The sequence below is a fragment of the Seriola lalandi genome, unplaced genomic scaffold, assembly GCF_002814215.2.
Source record: "Seriola lalandi dorsalis isolate HSWRI2012SDOR001 ecotype SW California unplaced genomic scaffold, Sedor1 jcf7180002052274, whole genome shotgun sequence".
Taxonomy (NCBI): domain Eukaryota; kingdom Metazoa; phylum Chordata; class Actinopteri; order Carangiformes; family Carangidae; genus Seriola; species Seriola lalandi.
This window is the reverse complement of record NW_019522827.1, coordinates 1,157,923-1,178,187: the sequence shown is the minus strand read 5'-3', so window position 1 is coordinate 1,178,187 and position 20,265 is coordinate 1,157,923. Positions and strand designations below refer to the sequence as shown.

At 41.7% G+C, this 20,265-nt stretch overlaps 1 protein-coding gene across 3 annotated transcripts in view; it reads right to left on the bottom strand.

Moving 5' to 3' along the window:
* tead4 (TEA domain transcription factor 4) overlaps positions 1 to 20,265 on the bottom strand; it is a 36,348-nt gene that overhangs the window by 13,173 nt on the left and 2,910 nt on the right. For 2 of the 3 annotated variants that reach the window (XM_087172295.1, XM_087172296.1), the window contains exons 2-3: positions 12,690 to 13,058; positions 974 to 1,038 (exon numbers count right to left, since the gene is read on the bottom strand). In XM_087172295.1, coding sequence (XP_087028421.1) covers positions 974 to 1,038; positions 12,690 to 12,696 — 72 coding nt within the window. In that variant the 5' untranslated portion in view covers positions 12,697 to 13,058. Of the gene's footprint in view, positions 1 to 973; positions 1,039 to 12,689; positions 13,059 to 20,265 lie in introns of those variants that run through there. The other variant, XM_087172297.1, reaches the window with a different exon arrangement.

Sequence of the window (20,265 nt, the reverse complement as noted above, 5' to 3'; positions counted from 1 at the left end):
GGGCATGAGTGTGAATATGTTTGTGTGGCAACCTGTCCACGATGTACCTGAACGATGTGTCACCTGAGGCTCACTGGGTTACGTACCAGCCCCCAGTGACCAGGGATGAACAGGTTCAGAGGTGGATGTCTTATAACTGATAAAAAACAAAACTATACACATGGCTTAATACCAATAAAGCCAAGCAGAGGAATATGGATTTTTGTAATATGGGTAAACTGCCTCTGTTGCACTGGTTTGATAAACAACACTAACTTTAACTTATTTTACTTTTAGAAGTAAAATATTACTGAATCTACCCCCCCCCCATCTCATATTTTTCATTTAACAATATGCATTGAATTTGTTCTTTTGCAAGATCTACATCTTATTTGTTTCTTTATCTGTATTGAACTTCCTGCTGCAACACAGCAGTGAGTCAATTTACTGCTGTTGGACCAGCAGGTGTCCCTCTATCTCTCCACCAACCTGTCCCACCATCCATCTCTGATCTGTCCCTGCCCCTACCCCTCACCCCCTTCTCTTTATCCTCTCCTCTAATCTCCACTCATCTCTTCTCATTCTCTCACTGTCCCTGCCAGATGACTTCGCAGGGACCCTTTCTCTCCACATCTATCACTGCCCATACATCAGTCCATCTATATCAGATACCATAGTGAGGATAGAGTTCCAAATCCTTTGCGTGTCCCACCTCGGTCTCCCATACAGATCTCCATATTCCCCAGCTTCTTTCCCCTTCTAACAAGCACCAGATCCATGAGGTGGTGAAGAAATAACACCGACACTTGATCCTATAGCATCTGTGCATTGGGCCCTGGCCCTAAATCAATCGTCATGTCCAGTCCTCCAAGCTGAGGGTAGTGTGAAGTGGGCGGGGGGCTGGTACCCGGGGTGCTGGGGCATCACTCAGCAGGACAGGACTTTCTGGAGGGGTTCAAAAATAGCGGCTGATTCAAATGGCTAGAGGACTCACCTGCTTCCTGGTCCGCGTCTTCCCTGTGCGAAGTTTGATATACCGTGCAATCAACTCATTTCGTCCTGTAAGAGTCCAGAAAATGTCGTTTTAGTTTGATAAACAATTATCACAAGGTTCACTAAGTGGAAATCTTCCGGAGCTTTCAGCCACCCTGTAACCAGCTTCAAGCTCAACATCATTTTGAATTTATTTGACATTAAATTTTATACTTAATCTCTTTCAAATTTGACAGAGTGGGCACAATGTCTTTAATATGTCAAATATTGAGAGAAATGACACAACATGCAATAATGTAGTTTCACAAAATAAGTGAAGGGAGAATTAATAGGCAAAGAGCAAGTTGGTTTTTTGGTTTTTTTGTTTCAGTTTGAATTTCTTGCTTCGAAATGTTTTTGTTGCTTTTATCTGCTATATTCAACCACCTGCCCTAAATCTTATAAAAATCGAAATCAAAAGAAAAAAATTGGAGCAACCTACAAAACACTACATACCAACATTTAACCAAAATCAGATTAAGTTTTACAGTTTCTTTTACTGTTTACGTAAATGTTCTTATGCTGTTGTTACAGTACACTGATACAAAGTGCAGTAGACAGGAAAAAATATTCACCATGATGTATTTGAAATTGTGGGGATGGGAAGAGCATGATCTCAGTGTGGAGGAAACAAAATGTTCACCAAAGCTAAATATTAACTCATCATCAGTGAGCTTGCTCTGCACATCCAGTCAAACCAGAAAGCATGGGACAGAGGAATGAGGAAATATATATGTGCACTGTATATTTCTGTGCATCTTTTTACACAAATAGCTTTGTGCTGAAGTCACTGTATAATTAGCTAAATTAACTGCTTTAAATCTGTCTGTGTGTGCACATATTCGGAAGAGTTTGCGCGCACGCACATATAGAGATGCATGTGCAAACACACACGCTTGGAGCAAGAGTCAAGGCTGTCAAGTGTGTCAACGCTGAAAACTGCAAGTAGTGCAAGTAAAACACTAAGTATATACATCTGTCTGTGTGAGAGCTTGCATCAGTCTGATGCTGACCCCTCTGAGTGTACACTGAGCCTTAACAGTGAGTGTGTGTCTGTATGCTGCCACTGCTGAACTGCTGACAGACAGGTCACATTGGCAGAGCAGGTGGAGGCCACAGCCATGCGATCCTCCGACCGGACTCAGGACAGACACGGCACAGGCCAGTGACCAAAGGGGGCCCAGTCTGGTGAGGCTGCCAGGCAGCTGGTGTGTGTGTCAATGTTTATGGAATATGCCTTTACGCCCACAGTAAATCTTGGGCTTGTTCCCCCCCAACCACAGTGTCTAGTTACAGTGGAGGGCAACGGTCATGTGGCTTTTTTCACCCTCTTCTCCAAAACTAAACCTCTCTTTTAAGGGCTAAAATGGAGAACACACAAATGGGCGTGTGTGCACGTTAACATACAGAAGGTTTCATGGGTACAAGGATGTTGTAAGATTGTGTTCTGGATGTAAAATGATATGGCTGTATAAAAGCTAATAGCTATTATACCAACTATATAGGGAATACTCACTTCTGCTGAAAAGATTAGTCAATTACTGGATGAATAGTTCCTCAGCAGCTATTTTGAGTCATTTGAGTCAATATTGCTAAAAAAGCTTCCAAAAATGAAATATTTGCAGATTTTCTTTGTTTTCTATCATGATCAGTTGAATATCTGAGTGTTAAACTGCTGGATGAACAAAATAAGCTAAGACATATTGCCCTCTGGGAAATCGTTGTCGGAATGAAATGGCCACAATTTCAGAGTAATCTATACAATAATCAATTAATTAAAAATGAAATGAATCATTAACAGCAGCCATATAATTGAGATCAGCACATTTACAAAGAGGTACTAAGAAAAGAGAGGACGCAGACAAACACAAGATCAGTTACAGAGTGAATCACACTCAAAGGAGATCTCTCACGCTCCCACACAGGCCCCCACACAAACACAAACACACACACACGTACACACAAACACAAACACACACGCACACAGTCATACAAGACTTTGCTAGACTTTGCACCACCTCTTAAACACGGTCATTTTTCCCTTGGCACCACATCTCCATGTGAATTAACACACAGATCAGTCACGACACACAACCGGTACAAACCCGTCAGATTTTCCCTCACATAGCGACGCTTGGGTCAGACCTCACAGCGCTCCACAAACCAGCCAATCGAGTGACCCCACATGATGAAAAGAGGAAACCCGACGCCCAGCTGAACCCCCATCAGAAATTTCGTCAGCCAATAAAAGTGATCAGATTCTGCGCGGAATGCAAAACACTGTTTCTTCCCTGCGCTCATGTGAACCGGTCGCCTGGCCCCTGCAGTTTGCTGAAAGCACTGATGGAGGCTGGCATCATTTTAGGGTGACCTTCTTTAAACTTATTGCACATTATATTTGCTGTCATATTTTTATTTTTACTGTAAATTGCAATTTGGACGGAGGGGGTTCTTTAAAAAAAAAAAAATCACAATCATATAAAGCACAACTGCATTTTATTATCTTTTGGCTCTGGGTTTCAGAGATTGCATCATTTCCACTGTAATCACCAACGTAACTGCTGAGATCTGGAAACATAGCAACACTTTACATGAAGTCAGACAGGGAAAGAAACACACGCAGTCAGATGATCAGATAGGATGTAAACAAGCCAACAGTTTAGTCAGATTGTCTAAACAGTTTATTCTGAGGTAAAACTGAAAGTGAATGCAACCATTATGTTGCTAATTAACTCTTATTGCTTGGTGAAACTGTGAGTTCACCACTACAGTAACTGTTGTAGGTAAAAATTGAACCAGAAAGTGTGTCTGTAAAGTGTAGAGGATAATTATTATAGAATATTGTAATATTTAGTAATAATCCTTAATTTTCTCTTCCAAATTAGTTTAGAAATCCTTTGAAAAATCCGATTGTCTAATTTCATGTGTTTCTTGCCCTGTCTGATCTTAATGGCCAAACAAGACTAGCAGCAAAGGTTTTTGGTTCCAGCTAAAAAGGCCGCCTGCAGTATTATAGTGCCATTATATGAAATCAACTGGAACAAGGGAACAAACCAGTAAACCGGTCGACGGCTCCAAAAGTGGTGTTAAAAATGTTCACATTATACAACAGAGTGATGTTATCTGTGAATCAGTGAATGAATCAGTGTTGGCTTGGAAAGCAAAAGAGGAAAAAAAAAAAGTGGTCAATATTAGTCCTTGTAAAGCTCCAGATCCCTGAAACACACACACACACACACACACACATATATGTACGCACACACATATTACCCAGCTGTAGAACTGCCTTTGTCTGAAGCTTTTGTGGGCTAAACCCCTCTCTCAAATGCTCTTCTACTCCGGTTTATACACACAGTCGCACACAGAGATATAGAAAATAAACCGACACACACACTTCAGCGCCAGTTAAGACATTCATTCCGTCTCAATCTTATTCTCCTTTCAGGGCTGAAACTCTTCAACCGTTTACTGTTTATCAGGAGGTGCACTCGCCGGCCGATTGTTCGAGCCCCTAAATACATATTTCTTTAATTCCCTGGGGATTAAGAAAGAGTTCCACATTTCCTCGCAATCAAACTCTTGAAAAGACGAACAGAGAGCTTTGTCAAAGTCCTCACAGTACTTGACCTCAAATGAACATTAAGTTGCCTGTATCGAGTTCCTCACATTACAGCAGCAAGTTCCTGCAGTTCCCAGCAATTTATCTTCTGGAGACTCCACTCAGTGTACAGTAAGATGTACATGGTGTATCCAATCCAATAGGGATTTTCAAAGTAGCAGACACAGATGCGTGAGCATGTCTGCACAGATGAATAGAAACTTCCCATGAATTCAGAAAAGCAGCTCCTTCTTTTCATTTGGTGGCCAGACAGCTGTGAAGCAATGTTATGGACTTATCAAACTTTAAAACTGTAAAGAACCGAGTTAACCACAAGTCAAGTACAAGCATGGAAGATACTGACATTAGAGTTGTAAAGTTCTTCTGTGAAAATGCTAACATACCTGTTTGGCAGGATGCAAAATAAAGTGAGCGACATCCTGAAAACTACAGTGTTTGCAGTCGGGGCCCTGAGGCTCTGGAACTTTGAGTCTCTACTTTTATCAGAGAGCTTTTCCTGGTTCTACTTTCCCTGAAGTGTTTTATTTCTCTGTATGGGCTTTTATACACCTAACTGTTTTAATTGTTTCAAATGTTTTTCCTTTCTTTGAAAGCTATTGATTTTATGTCTCATCTATTTTATTGCTGCCTTTGTCAAGCAACTTTGTAACATGGATTTTGAAAAATGTTCTACAAATAAAGATCTCTATTATTATTATTATTATATACATACACGTATGTTCGTTCTTGTGTATAATGATTTCAAAAGGTATTCTACCACCAGCAGTGCAAACGACAAGCAGTTTTATCGACCGTATCCACATTCAAAATTAGCCAGATATGTATTGCAAGCATTAAACAGCTTCCTTAATGGGCTGTTGAAGCGGGTTTGCTTCATGTACTTGTATCAGATGCCCTACCACTCCTAGAGTGAGTGCTTGGGGAAGGGCCCATCAAAAATACCCTCCAACACACCCATGAGATCAGAGAGGGGACTCAGTCACACAGCGATGAGATCATGATATCCAATGGGAGTAGCTCAGACAGAGAACCTGTGCCAGCCGAGGCTACAGGAAAGTCAGTAGGAACATTATACCATCACCCACTGGTCCACAGTTTGATGTTGTTTATCACACTGCCTGCAGTCATGGACTTGTCTGGGGGAAATCTGATTCTGGAAAAATTTCTTAAGGGCATGAAAAGTGACCGACCGCAGCAGAAGCAAAGTCGAGTGTTACAGAGTTCAGGGGATACTGCTGGGTTGTGCGACTTGGAAATGATTAAAATTTTGTGAGTTTATAGGGAATATTCCTCTGGCTGTTACATGTTGGTCCAGTTTCCACACTGCCAGGGTTAGAATTATCTATGAGGAGACTCTACACTTTTAAAAGTTGCTCTGGCTGAGTGATAGTGTGTCCTGAAGGACACCTTTTCTGACGTATTTTCTAACTTAAAGCCACCCTGTGTAACTTTTGATGAACAGCGGCTTCTCTAGCCACAGGTGCTAATGACAAAATAAGGGCACATTGACCCCTCTACATTTCCCAAGATTCTCCTGAGTCGGTTTAATAATGCCACCACAATATGACGAATGGCAAGTACAAGTTAGAGCCGTGCATGTATTATAAGAGCTGGATATAGTGTGGTGGAGTCAGGTGTGCTACCAATTTTTTTCCAGTACTGCAACAGAAAGATCTGTTTGGTCCAAAAAACTTTTCTTAAATTTAATTTAATTTTCCTAAATTTAATTTAATTTCTTAAATGTGAATCTAAATACATCACTGCATAAGACTCCATAGATGATTTTTATGCTGTGGCACTAAAACTGTGTTGGCAGCAGACACAAGAATATGTGAGTATGGCTAACTGATTTCAGAAACACTAAATTTTATAATGACACTGACATAGAAGCCGTATTTAATCACTGATTCATGAGGTCATATCGATGTCGATCCAACATCCTTTCAGGAGGTGGGTTTGAAATGGACCCTTGGAACTGCAGTAGAAAACTTAACATTTGACCCAAAATCCATACCAAGTATAGAGTAAAACAGCCACAAAAACATCTCTGAACCACATCAAGAACATCAAAACTATGATGATGCTAAACTATGATGATGCTAAAGGGCATAACAAAAACTGTTTTGGCAGCTTGCCTTCTCCTCCTCAGGCCTGCAGGTGGAGGTCACAGAGAGGTGGATGGGGTTGGTGTAGGCGGCCTGCAGTGCTCCTTCCAAAGTCAACCTCTGGGCCTGGTTGGTCATAAATCTGCCTTTTAGCCCAATGTGGCTGCGGTCATCACTGGCCTGGGTCTGATCTCTCTCTCTCTTCCTCCTTCTCAGTGTCTCTCTCTCAACCCAGTGCATTCCTGACATTCCTATATACTGACTGGTCCGCACCGGGTCTTGCATCTGCTGCTCCACCGTCACCCCATGTGTCCATGTCCTGTTTGTGCGTGTACAACAACACCTCTATGTACAAATACTCTAATCTATTTAAAAATTAACTTAAACCTTAAATTATGTTTTATATTATAATCATGATTAAATCAAATGATACAGCCATCTCTGGAGAACAACGTTCTTCCTTGTATGTGCTCAGCTGTGTTTAGGTATGTGGCAGAAATGTTTTTATTGTTGTGGTCATATTTAACTTGTATGCTCATTATCATTTATCCAAATTTATCATTTCTAATTATCGTTTTTATCATTTATGCTAATTATCATTTCATGTTTTTCAGTGTGTGCATGCACAGTTGTGCATGTATGTCTAACTGTACACCAACTGCCATCCTCTCTGAAGGCACATCTGCCAGCCATACGTTTTCCCTCTGCAGCACATATGCCCCACTTTGTCTGCTCAGGAAAACAAAGGTCACATTTAGGCTGCAGGAATGTCTTGGCTGGGTGTTATTTCCCCTCTGATAGAGCCTGGATGCAGCCTACTGAGCCCTGAAAAGACCTCTCTCAAGCCTCAATACCAGCAACAAGTCAGGAACTACATTAATACAGATGCAACAGCCCTGCTGGCGCAGGGTCACTAAGCATGTCTAGTTTAACTCAACATTTCAATAATTAGAATAATATACTATTAATGAAAATTGATAACTGTCATCAAAATGACAACAAAATCATTTTGGTTCATCTCTTTATGACTGAACCGTTTGCTCTTTTGACATACTGAATGATAAACTGATCTGATCTCAAAACAGAGATTCCCAAAAATAAAATAATAGAACAATAATATAGAGATTCACAAAACATGAAGGTGACTGTGTGAATATAATAATGTAAAACACGCAATAAGTGAAGGAGGTGCTTCACCTCATCATGATGGGATATGTGGAGATAGTGTGAGACATAAGCGAGCTCAAAGAAGTGGGTGGGCAATTTGTGTACAATTACATCGTCAACACTAACTAAAGTTTTAATTGATAAAGCCTAAATTTTAAGCTACGTTGTCATATGACAAGAACCAAGAAAATTCCTCCTAGGTTTGCACTGTTGCAACATATTCTTTTCAAATTAGAGGATTAGAGGAGTTCTTTACAGAGATTCCTCTAAAAATCCCTGTTCTTATTTCACCAAATGACACAGCTCTTTCAAGGGTCTGTAAATTAAAGTTTTATTTCCCGTCTCTTATTACCCCAGTTTCTGTGAGTTGGTCTCTGACTGTCTCTCACCGGTGTCATTCAAGCTTGCAAAAGCCACAGCTTCCTCTCTGGCTGAATGTCATATGCAGTGACATGCAGAGTCCTCCACTCATCAGCATGGTAACCAGTTGCCCTGCTGTCAGGAGCCAAATCTAAAGTTTGATTTCTGACAAAGTATAATATTTATAGCAGAGGAGTAAATTTAACAGATGTCATGTTATTTTAACACAACCTGCTACGAGTGTCTTTGCAATTACAGAGATTTATGCCGAGGTAGTTTGCGCGTGGCTCGGCGTATGTTAATCGCATAGACAGATCAACAGATGTCTACTCTGTAAGGAGCCTTCTACCTTCCACCTTGCTGGTCTGAGATGACAGATAAAGTGACAAGGACAGCTCGGTTACACTACTCTCATTGCTCACCATTTCCTTTTTGGTTACACTGTGAGATACAGGGAAGAGAAGTACATAAAGACAGAGAGTGGCAGAGATAGAGAGGGAGCAGTGTCTGGATTCCAGGAGTTCATTATCAGCAGGGGAGTTCCTCGAAAACCCTCCAGAGAGCGACGTGAACAGTTTTTAATAATTGCTGCCACAGACATTGACAGCCTTAGGACCTGTTAAAATATGTATTAGCATTCACATGCTTTCATTAATTTAATATTAGCCTCTACTGGCTTTCAGTGGAATCACGTGATGATATGAACAAAAGAAATGAAGTACTTGTGTAATGCACAAGTGCACGTCTACAGGCAGAGAGCCTAGACGTGGTAACAAGGAAGGAAACCACTTGAAAACACAGGCTCTTCAAAAGGTCAACGGGTCAAGGTCACTGGTGAATCTCTCACTTTACTGCCAAAGTTTGGACCTGGGTGAGGACTCGCTGTTGCTTTCCGCTGACCTTTATAATCACATTCTTAATGAGGAGCGCTCGAGACGAAAACATATTTGCATCGCCTGACAAAAACCGACAAATGTGTTGACATGTTGCACAAGCGAGGCTCAGTGGAAGCCTGATTCATTGTGTGGGTATCCTTTGTTCTGAACTGACAGAAAAACATGCCACTACTGAGTGAAGCTCTGTTGACTTGATCCACTTTTCTCCACACAAGCACTCTCTTCTTCTTCCACAGGAACTAAGACACATTCAAATGTGAGAAAAGTGCCCCTCTAACAGATGTGAGGAAATTAAGTGTGAAGGAACCAAACAGCTGCATAAAACACGATGCGGTGCAAGATTTAATGCTGCTAAATAAAAAAATGATTCAAAAGGCATCATGAAATAAAACAATTACAATTGCAAAAGTGGCACATAAATTAATATGGCAGTTATATGGCAGCAAATAAACAGGGAAGATAATCATATTTCCAGTGCCACATTCTTCTAGTGGGAGCTGTCAGCACATTGGTTTCCACTGCACTACAAGTTTGGGACTGTTTTTCCATTATTGCAGCATGAGGCCTTCGGTCAGACTACAGGGCACGTCTCTCGCTGAGAGCCACACAAGGCAGGAAATGTTTTCTTTGGCAGATGCATGTCAAATTACCCCCGGAGCACATAACCGCCACAATATCCGTGACACCGTCCCTAATAAGCGAGCTAATAGGTCTATTGAGTAATGGGCGCGAGGGCCAGCGCTATGCACAGCATTATGGGAAAAAAATGCAGTGAATGTACACGGAATATGGGGTAAAAACATTCCATTCAATTTGGGAATTTACAATGGAGAAGGCAATCCGAACACATTCCTTCTGTCTCGCTGCTCAGAGACTCAATATCATATTGTTTGGTAAAAAATGGCATTCATTCCTCAAAGGGGAATTCAACCTGAAATTCAGAGTATGTCGCTCTCGGCCAGCATTTTCTTTTTTTCTAGGGGTTTGTTTTGTCTGTGTGTCCATATCTAGCCAGTGCAAGGAGGCTAAATAACATTTCAATAACTATCAAATCGTCGCTGCACCATTTCATGTATGCCTTTAGAGATATTCTCAGCTGATATTTGATTTGGCTACGTGATTTAAGACCACCCATCAGCGCTTTAACAACATTAACAACACTAAAGACCTTCAAAGTGGTTTTGCATTGATTGTGGTTGCTTGAATGACTTGAGTTGTTGGCCACTTGTGACCCCAGGGATGGTGATAAAAGGGGAGGACTGTGGAGCTGCAGGGGCTGTAAGGGAAGAACTGGTTGAGCTGTTTAGGGGGCAATGGGGGCAAAGTGGGCCACGCACGGGCTCAGTCTTGACTCATTTCTCAAGTCATAAATCTGGATTTGCAACGAGGCCGTGAGGTTGAACTCAGAGAGCAGCTGGAGGTGAACTGAAAGGCAGACGGACTGACTGGCAGGAGGGAGAAGAGCTTGTTAAAGGACATAAAAGACACAGACAGACAGGGAGTCTGAGACAAAGAGATGTGAGGAGTTAAATCACAGAAATAGCAGAGAGCAGAGGAGTTAAGCACAAAGACACAACCTCCACCTTTCTCAATCTGAAACACACACATATACACACAAGGTGGACAGGTGTGAGAGCGGTCTGCTGAGGCCCAGAGGCCATGCAAGACACTACTGCCCACCTTGGTGTTTATTTGTCCAGCCCCCTCCTCCCCTCCAGGCGTTCAAAGGGTAAACGTCTATTCTGGTTTAGGGTTACAGCCGAGCTGCCTTGAACCCTCAGGCTCCCAAGCACACATGCCATTCCTGGCGGGCCAACGCGCTCCCTGGCGCGCATCACCTGCCCCTGACCCCCACAGGGAGGAAGGGGCACCTCAGTGCCTGCCTTGCCAAAAATCTCCCCACCACCACCTTTGTCCATCCAGCCACCCGTCCCCATGACACAGAATGACCCACCTGCCCCTCTCTCCTCTGCCCCCCCACCCCACCCCCCTCCAACTATTATTACAGGCTTTATAAGGATTTAAGTGTTGATCGGAGGATGGCCATGACCTCAATAGGTGGCTAAGCTAGGCTAGGCAGACCTAACAGTTAAAGGAGCTGTCTGGCACAGTGACAAAACAAGGCGATGACAGAGGCTGTCTGATAGTGCCACTACCTCCATCCACCCTGTTTTCCACCGACCAGATCCACTATCACACAGTCAGGCAGGAGGACACACTACGGCCAAGCCATCTGTTACCAAACATCTTTCATCAAGATGTCGTAGAGGAATGTCACTTCACCTTCCCAACACCTGTTTGGCAATGACATTATCCAAAGATTCACTGAGGAAATACCTGCAGTGTAGTTATTTTTGCTCCTTTACCGCCAATAATTTTCAACTGCAGGGTAATAAACAAATTTCAGGATGGTACTCGAAGAAATCAACCAGTCTGCATAATTTCTGATAGATTACTTGAAGCGGCAACACACAAGTAAGCAGCAATGCCATTTAATTACAAGCAGTGCACTCTGGGTAGGAAGTGAGAATGGCTCCTCTGAACGTGTTTGTGGTGAGCGATTAATTTTGGTAACAGGAATACTGTAAAGTGCTTTCCACTCTCACAGCCAGAGATACAATGAGGCAGGGGTCCAGCCAAAATGACTCAGCTAAATATCACAGCTTCTGACATGAGATGAAAAAACTCTGCATGATGAGCATATATGAATGTATAAAGTGTGGAAGATGTGCAGAAGAAGGAGTGATGTGAGTGCGCACATGCCTGTTTCTGACACATCACGCCATCATACTGTACGTTACTGGACCAAGTGGCGCTGACAGCTGTGCAGGAAACAGGAGTGATGTGAAACATGAACACAAGGACTGGTGGTGAATGGGTGTGTGTGTGTGTGTGTGTGTGGGAGAGAGATTGTGAAACAAATTGTCTGACCATATGCAATACAGTTTATAGTGGGGAGTGTGCACCAGTATTTATCTGTTTATTCCCACAATGCTGCAGATGTGGTGCTGCTGAAAGAACTATTTCACTGCACCTGAATCTTTAGTCATCAACCTCTCATTGACATATCAAATCTTAAGCACTAAATACAATCAGCTTAATGGAGCCATTATTCGCAGCTTTAACAGTAGCAGGAAAAGCTATTTATTGTCAAACTTTTTTGTAGCCATTGATATGGGTGTGACATGAGTTCAGTATGTAAGCGATATAGCCTATATATAGCCAAAGGTATGACAATGTGTGCGAGCAAGCAGGGACGTTTGTGTGTTTAATGTCTTTCAATCTTATTTGCAAGTAGGAGTGTGTGTATGTTTGTCCTCTCCATAGTGGAGGAGTTCTCATGCAAGAGATTTTTTTTGTTTACCATGGATACTATAGAGAAAGATTATGGACTATCACTTCCTGACTAACTTGAATTTAAGGAAGATTATCTCCAGCTCTGGCCTGCATGTGAGCTGGTCCCCAGGCCTTGTGTTTATCATCTAATTCAGGAAGAAAAAGGAAAAACAGAGGACGATGAGGTGGGCGTACCGTACATCTTGCCCTCATCAGAGAGGATGATCTTCCTGCGGCCACAGGGAGGGTAGATGGCCAGGGCCTCCTGGAAGCTCTGCTCGATGTCGGGGCTCCACACGCCCTCTGCATCATTCTCCAGGGGCTTGTCGAGTCCGTCCCCCAGCTCCTCGCTCCCGCCCCTGGGGGAGGGAGCCGGCACCCACTCCGCAGACGTGGTGGGAAGACGGAGAGGGGGCCACAGAGCAGGGGGTGGAGGGTCAGGGGTTGGGGGGGGTGAGGGCGGAAGAAGAAGGAGGAGACTGCAGGGAGTGGAGCGGCCTGTATGAAATCCACAGGTGTGTTGATGATGATGATGGTGATGAGTGTGGATGTGGCGGGACAGTCCTGGGAAAGGAAAGAAAAAAGGATGATAAATTGATTTGTGACGAGGAAGTTTCTCAAATCCAGAATTATCCAGGTGAAGGATTTCTTAGGTTCCTCTCTCACAAGTCTCACATTTTGTAGAGAAAACTACAATAAAACTTCAATTTGAAAAGAGAAAAAGCCCATATGAGCATTCAAAAGTAATTAAAAGAGCTCCAACTAATATTTATTTGTCATTACCAATTGATGTGTTCATATCTTTCGTTTTATCAATAAATTGTTCAGGCTATAAAATTTCAGAAATTTACCTTAACCTTTATGTTTTGTGTAAACAACAGTTATAGTCCCACAGATACTGAATTATAAATAATCAGAGAAAAAATAAATAACAAAAATAACATCAGAGAAAAGCAACATATTCTCTCAATAAAGAAGCTGGTTTCCACCAATTTATGATAGTTAACTTAATTAACGGATTATTTAAATTGATTGTTGCTGATTTGTTTTGATTGAATCATGAATATGATTGATCACACACAATAATGTATCACAAAATGTCAACTTTTCAGGAAGGGTCTCATAAGCGCAACATACAAGCCACAAAAATCAGAAAACCAAATCGATCCTAGAAGCGGTTTGTAAAGAAAATGCCGCTGAGACGAGCTGACGTCCCCACCTCGGCTGGATAGCGACCTAGCTGCTACATTGAGGCAGTCACATGAATGTCGTGGCGGACTACATGATCACATCAGCCCCACAGCTGCTAATCCCGACTTGGAAAAAGCACCTCAGATCATTAATTAGGTTAGTGCCACCATGAAAACGAATAGCGATGTGGCACCTAGCATTGAGACAACAACAGGACAGGAAGGGGCGAGCAGGAGGGGCCTAAAGTAAACAAATGAGGAGACACATTAAAGTGGGATCACTGTCCTCAGACCCACATGCCAAGGAGGATCATACCAGGATATTAAGGCCAGGGGGCGTTTTAGGTTGCTCATTTCTTCATCAGCAGTATAACTGACTGTTATTAAACTTATAGATCCTCTGCTGAGATTCTAATTAACGTGTTTGTGCATTGTTTTGGTTGGGGGAGAATTACATTAACCAGCTGACTAATTAAAAGGATTAACTTTTACATTCCTCTGGCTATTTGTGACAGAAAAAAATGTCCAAACAGGAATGAGATCCACATGCAAGTGACAGCGTAGGCATGTGTGACTGCCGACATATTCATATCCTGTTTTCTCTGCACACCGGTTTGTTTAGGATGTGCACGCAGCGCTTATATATTTGGGTGAAGAGTATGAGACAGAAATCAGCGCCGCCTCTTCCTCTGGGCGGACGTACAGCAGAAAAATGGAGCTGGCCTCGGATGGTAGGACACGGTGATGAAAGAGCTCACACACTCGTGAGTCGGTACAAACAGAGCTTTGTGTTTGTCATCAACGGTTTTCCTGCCACCATGAAACTAAGAGACCTTCATGTCCATATAGGGAAACAAGGAGATAAAGCAGGGACTATTACGTCAGTGATAATCCCGACCATGAATGCGTGTGTTACGTGTGGAGGCAGAACATGGGTCTAAGTTCTTAAAAAAGGGTCGCAGTGATCTGAGTCAGTGTGTTGTAGGGAGTGAGTAAGACTCTCCAGCCAGTCCAGCCCCCCCCCCTCGCTCTTCCTCTGAGCCCCCTGATGTTCCACAATACTTCCTGCAAAGCGTCCGGCCAGTTGGCCACTCTCCCCATCTCTCTCCTCTCTCACACTCACAGTTATACACAGATGTGTACACAAAAACACACACGGATAAAACTCCAACACACTGACAGACAGTCAGACACACTTAGAGAGCAGACTGGACCAACACCAGACAGTCTCCACAGACCTACATGATAGGCATGAATGATATGGGTGTTGAGGCTGATATCAGTGTAGAGCCAAAGCAATAAGTATGATTAATTGTTTCATTCATGACCAGAAAAAAATTTAACCGAGTAATCATTCAATCATTTTTCAAGCAAAAATTGTGAAAAAAATACTAGATATTTAGTTATCTATAGTTACAGCCTCTCAAATTCAATCATCATTCAATCTAAAGTGTTTCCCTCAGAAATGTCTCCCTGTCCGGTTGAGGCAATACTTAGGGTTTTGAAAAGATATTTAATTAAACTTTCTGTAACTGAAACCCTCAATATCAATACTAATAGCACTAATACAGACCTTGAGGAATCCAATTTAAATGTCACATTTGAATACATTTTTAAATTTCCTTTTAAAATTTTGATGATCAATTAGTCTTTTAAGTCATTTACTAAGTAAAAACAAATCTGAATCGACACCAAACAGAAGGAAGTGTGACATTGCTCATAATCATCTAGTTAGCAGGTCTTCTCTTGTGAGGCTGTGAAGGTTTTAGTAACTGATTGCTTTTACAGCCTCAGTTAAAAGTGATTCAGCATGGCAAAAGAAAGTGAGACTTATCTGAAACAAAGAGTGACTTCATATCCGCTGTATATCCATTTGAATATATTAATACTAATCTATTATTAACCCAGACATCAACCACTAAAGAAATCATCGAAAGCAGATAAAACATAAAATGAAAAAGCAAACATCAAGATAAAATCAAATAGAGACGATATGTGGTAACAGTTGTCCTCATGGTGCTAATTTGTTGTTGTATATTTTATCCAAAAAATCTTTATCAGTGTAAAAGTGGGAGATGAGCCACAGCAATTAGAGCTACTCATCAAAATCCACTCAGCTTTAATATTCATCACCAGCTGACTAGCTACTCGCTTCGCTAAAATCACAACACAACTTAATGAAATCAATCACAACACATAACTGAAATTTCACATTTCAATTGTTTGTGTAACTGATGACGGCAAATCCAGCCCAGAGCCGCTGTAGGTCACTGTGAGAGTTGTGGAGGCCATAAACTATTAGTGAGCCGCTCATAGCCTCAGTCAAACCGTCCAGAATATTAATTATCCCAAGCCCCGCCTTAAAATGAGCCCCCTTCACCTATGCCCCCATCAACCCCCCCCCCCATCCCTCACCCGTCCTGCACAGTCTCCCATCCACCCCCAGCTAGGCCCCTCTTCCCTGGATCCGCTCAACGGGATAATCCCTCAGCTGGTGCTGCGGACAGGGGGCCACGTAACCCCCCGACTGCCGCACACCTCAACACAACTGCACGCACACGCACACACACACACACTGACCAACAAACACATTCATGGCAACGTATTAAGAGGACAAAACACACTTGAACAAAGACTGGCTCACATATACATCACACGCAAGCCACAGATGCATTAACACATACTCACAAAATTAAGCCAAGCAGGTTCATACAGAAGGCTCAAAGACACATCAACACACACACACTCACGCACACACACACACACACACTGTAGCAGTCAAACAAAAAAGCATTCAATACACGCACTGACAAACACCACAAGAATCAGCAGGTTAACCGAGCCTCCGTTCCCCTTTGCCCTGGCCCAGTGCCAGCCAGGTGGGCGGGTAGCTAGGCTAGGCTACATGGGGCACTGATGCCTGATCTCATTACTCTGTGTCAGTATACCTTATATTTGGGGTATTTTTGGCAGTTTAGCAACTATACTGAGTGGATTCCCATGACAATTTGCACAGACATTCATGGCTTCCAGATGATGTACCGGACTGAATTTGTTGATCCCCTGACTTTTCCTTTAACGCCACTGGCAAGTTGACATATGCATGAAATGTCTCAAAAACCACTGGATGGACTGCCATGAAATTTTGTTCATTCAGGATTGAAATTGTTATCCCTTGGGTGAACCTCTGACTTTTCATTTAGCAGCATCAAGTCAAAATCTTTATTTGCTCAATATTTTGGTTTGTGACCAAATACCTGCAAAACTAACGACGTTCCCAGCATCCCCAGCTGTACTTTGTATTTAGTGCTAATCGGTAATCAGATTTGACATGCTAACACGCTAAACTAAGGTGGTAAACATTATGTCTGCTAAACCTGAGCATGTTAGCATTGTCATTGTGAGCACATTGGCATGATGATGTTAACATTTAGCTCACTGCTGTGCCTACATACAGCCTGACAGAGCTGCTAGCATGGCTGTAGACTCAGCTGACACATTTAACATAATATGACTAAATAACAAGTCAACCACTGTCGATTCTAGTAATCAATAGGAGGAATTGTAATGGTTAGGAGTTTACGGTAGTGTTGCAACTAACAACAACTCAGTTAATCAGTTGTTTATTTTTTCATTAATTGATTAATCGATTAATCATTTTGTCTTATCAACAGCAAGAAAGTCAAAGAAATCTCGTCAATTATAACCTGAAACCATCAAATGTTTGGTATTATTGAATTATCAAAATAGTTGATTCAATTAATTTTCTGTCAATAAATGAACTGATTAATTGACTAATCACTGCAGCTCTAGTAGGTCAATATTACTGTGAAAAATAGCAAAAAGAAAAGTATGTTTATGTAAGTTTGTGTTTGTCTCAAAAACTGCCACAGTACCTGCTTACACTCATGGTATGAACAGTATGTATATCTGTCTGAGCGTGCATTTGTGTGTGTATTTGGTGAGGGCGAGTGTGTGTGTGTGTGTGTGTACTCAACTGGTCACAATCTCTACTAATCAGGCCGGGAATGTAAAGGCAGGAAACACAGTCTGAAAATAAGGCAGCAGTATGGGATCAGGCTATGCGATGGAAAGTCACAGTGAGAGCCAGTGGAGACAAACGGGTTTGTTTTGTCGGGTTTTTGCTGAGAGGACATGTTCTCTGGCACAGAGTCCCACAGGGCCGCACCAGCGGGAGCCTCTGAGTTCCACACACACACACACACACACACACACACACACACACACACACACACGTGTATACAAGGCTGTGGGTTTTGCATTTTAGATATTAAAGAGTCAGGTTCATATGAACATGCAGAGGAACCACCTCCTTCAAACACACATGCACTCACTGATATGAAAACACACACTATATATGTTTCATACACACAAACACGACAGCATAGTGCTACAACTAACAATCATTTTCATTATAAATGAATATGCCAATTAATTAATTTATTAATTAGTTAATCAATTGGTCTATAAAATGCTAGAAGTTGCAAAATGATGTTCACCACACTCTCCTAAAGTCCAGGGTGAAATATGCAAATTGCTAGTTTTGCCCAACTAATAGTCCAAAACCCAAAGATATTCAATTTATTTCCACATACGACAAAGAAGTCCTCATAAGTGAAGAGCTGGAATTAAAGAAACTATAAAAATTGTGTTTGAAAAAAGACTCAAATGATCAATTGATTGTCAGAATAGCTGCCACTTGATTGATTCAGCCGTTGGTCATTTCAGCTCTGATACGTGATGGACGCTGATATTGTTATTTGAAGGTAAAAAACATAATAAGAATCTGTTTTTACAAATTGACTGATATTCCTTTTTTACACAAACATTTAACAGAAACATTTTGAGTTTTTATCCATTTCATTTGGTTACAAACACTAAAAATACAGCATTTAAAATACTTTTATTTCATTTAATAGAATCAATCAAAGATTACATTAATTACATAAAAAACACTTCTGAGTGGTAAACTTAACAAGAAATTAAATCATTAAGAGAAAATGCTAAAAAAGAAAAAAAAAAAGATTTAAATCATCAATCTTTCTGAGCAGTGTAAAAAAATAAAACAAAAATATTTTAAAATTAAAGCAGCTATAATCAATATTTCATATTAGAAATGATTTAAATGACCACATGTAATATTAAAAGGGTTGCTTGTACTGACAAATTATCAACCAGCTCTGCACTTACCCTCAGCTCTCGTGTTAGTGTCTTTCAGCTCATTGTTTTGGTTTTACAGACAGTAGCAAACAGAAGACAGACAGAGATAGCAACTAGCTGGTGAATATAGTGGAGCATTTAGCAGCTAAAGAGCCAGATATTTCCCTCTGGCAGTGGTCAGAAATACATACAAACGCCACATTATATCAGCAGGAGGGCTGAACAGTTTATCGAAAATATTATCGAAATCGCAACATGGCCAAGTGAAATATCCAAATTGTAAGAACTGCAATTTTTTTTGATGAAGGTCAAATGTGTCCCAACATGCTATAAATGAAGCATTGTGATGTAACAGAGATGCCTCGGCCTACAAATCATATTCTCCAAATGTAAAGGGACATGCTTGTTTGGTACAAGAGCCAACAAAAATCACATCATCATCATTTTCATATTTTTCGCAGTGATGATGAAATGCAAAAAACAACCAATCCAATTGAAATCATGACCATGGTCATCGCAATATCTACCAAAATAATCACAATTAGATTTTTTTTTTTTGCATATCATTCAGCCCTAATAAGCAGCAATTTGTGCAGTTTTCACCATCATACAATTCCCACATCTCCAACTCCTTATCTAATGACATCCAGGGAGAACAGAGGGTCGAGACTCGGTAGTCATTACCTAAAGAGTTGGAGCCAAAGAGGACAGAGGGTCTATCAGATCAGTCCCAGATAATCCAAACAGAAAGATCCATCAGACTGCCCTGAATCAATAGACAACACAGTCACACACACGGCACAGAGCTGTGGGTGCAGAGTGCTGTTGGTAGAAAAGGAGAAGGGGGGGGGGTTGCAGAAAGTCTTTGTTCTATAAGGCTCATATCTGAGGCATTATTCGTTTCTCTCGTGCGAGCGGAGGAGGAATGATCGCTATGTGGGATGAGCACAGAAAAAAGAAAAATAACTCCTCCGCTACTGAGAGGACCTGTCTCAGGGCAACTCAACATACACACACTCTGACTCGCAAAACAAAGTTGAAACACACAAATTTCCCTGCTTGCTCAAACACCTTTTTAAACACTTTTTTTTTTTTTACCTCCCGTCTTGCTTGTTCCACTCATTCACCCACACAAACACATACACATCCACCTCCAGGCCCAGTCGCATCCACCCACACATCAACCCCCACATGCAGATGCACAAATGCTACCACAGTGCAAACAATACAACCTTAGAGTTCATATTACTACATAATTCATCTGTCTGACACAATAGTGAACCTGAACCCTTGAAAACAAAAGGGCCAAGGCCTGGAAAAACCACAAACTCCTCTGACTGTCAGAGACCTCAGAGGAGGCTTTGACAGGTGTGTTTTTAACCCCCACCTCCACCCCCACC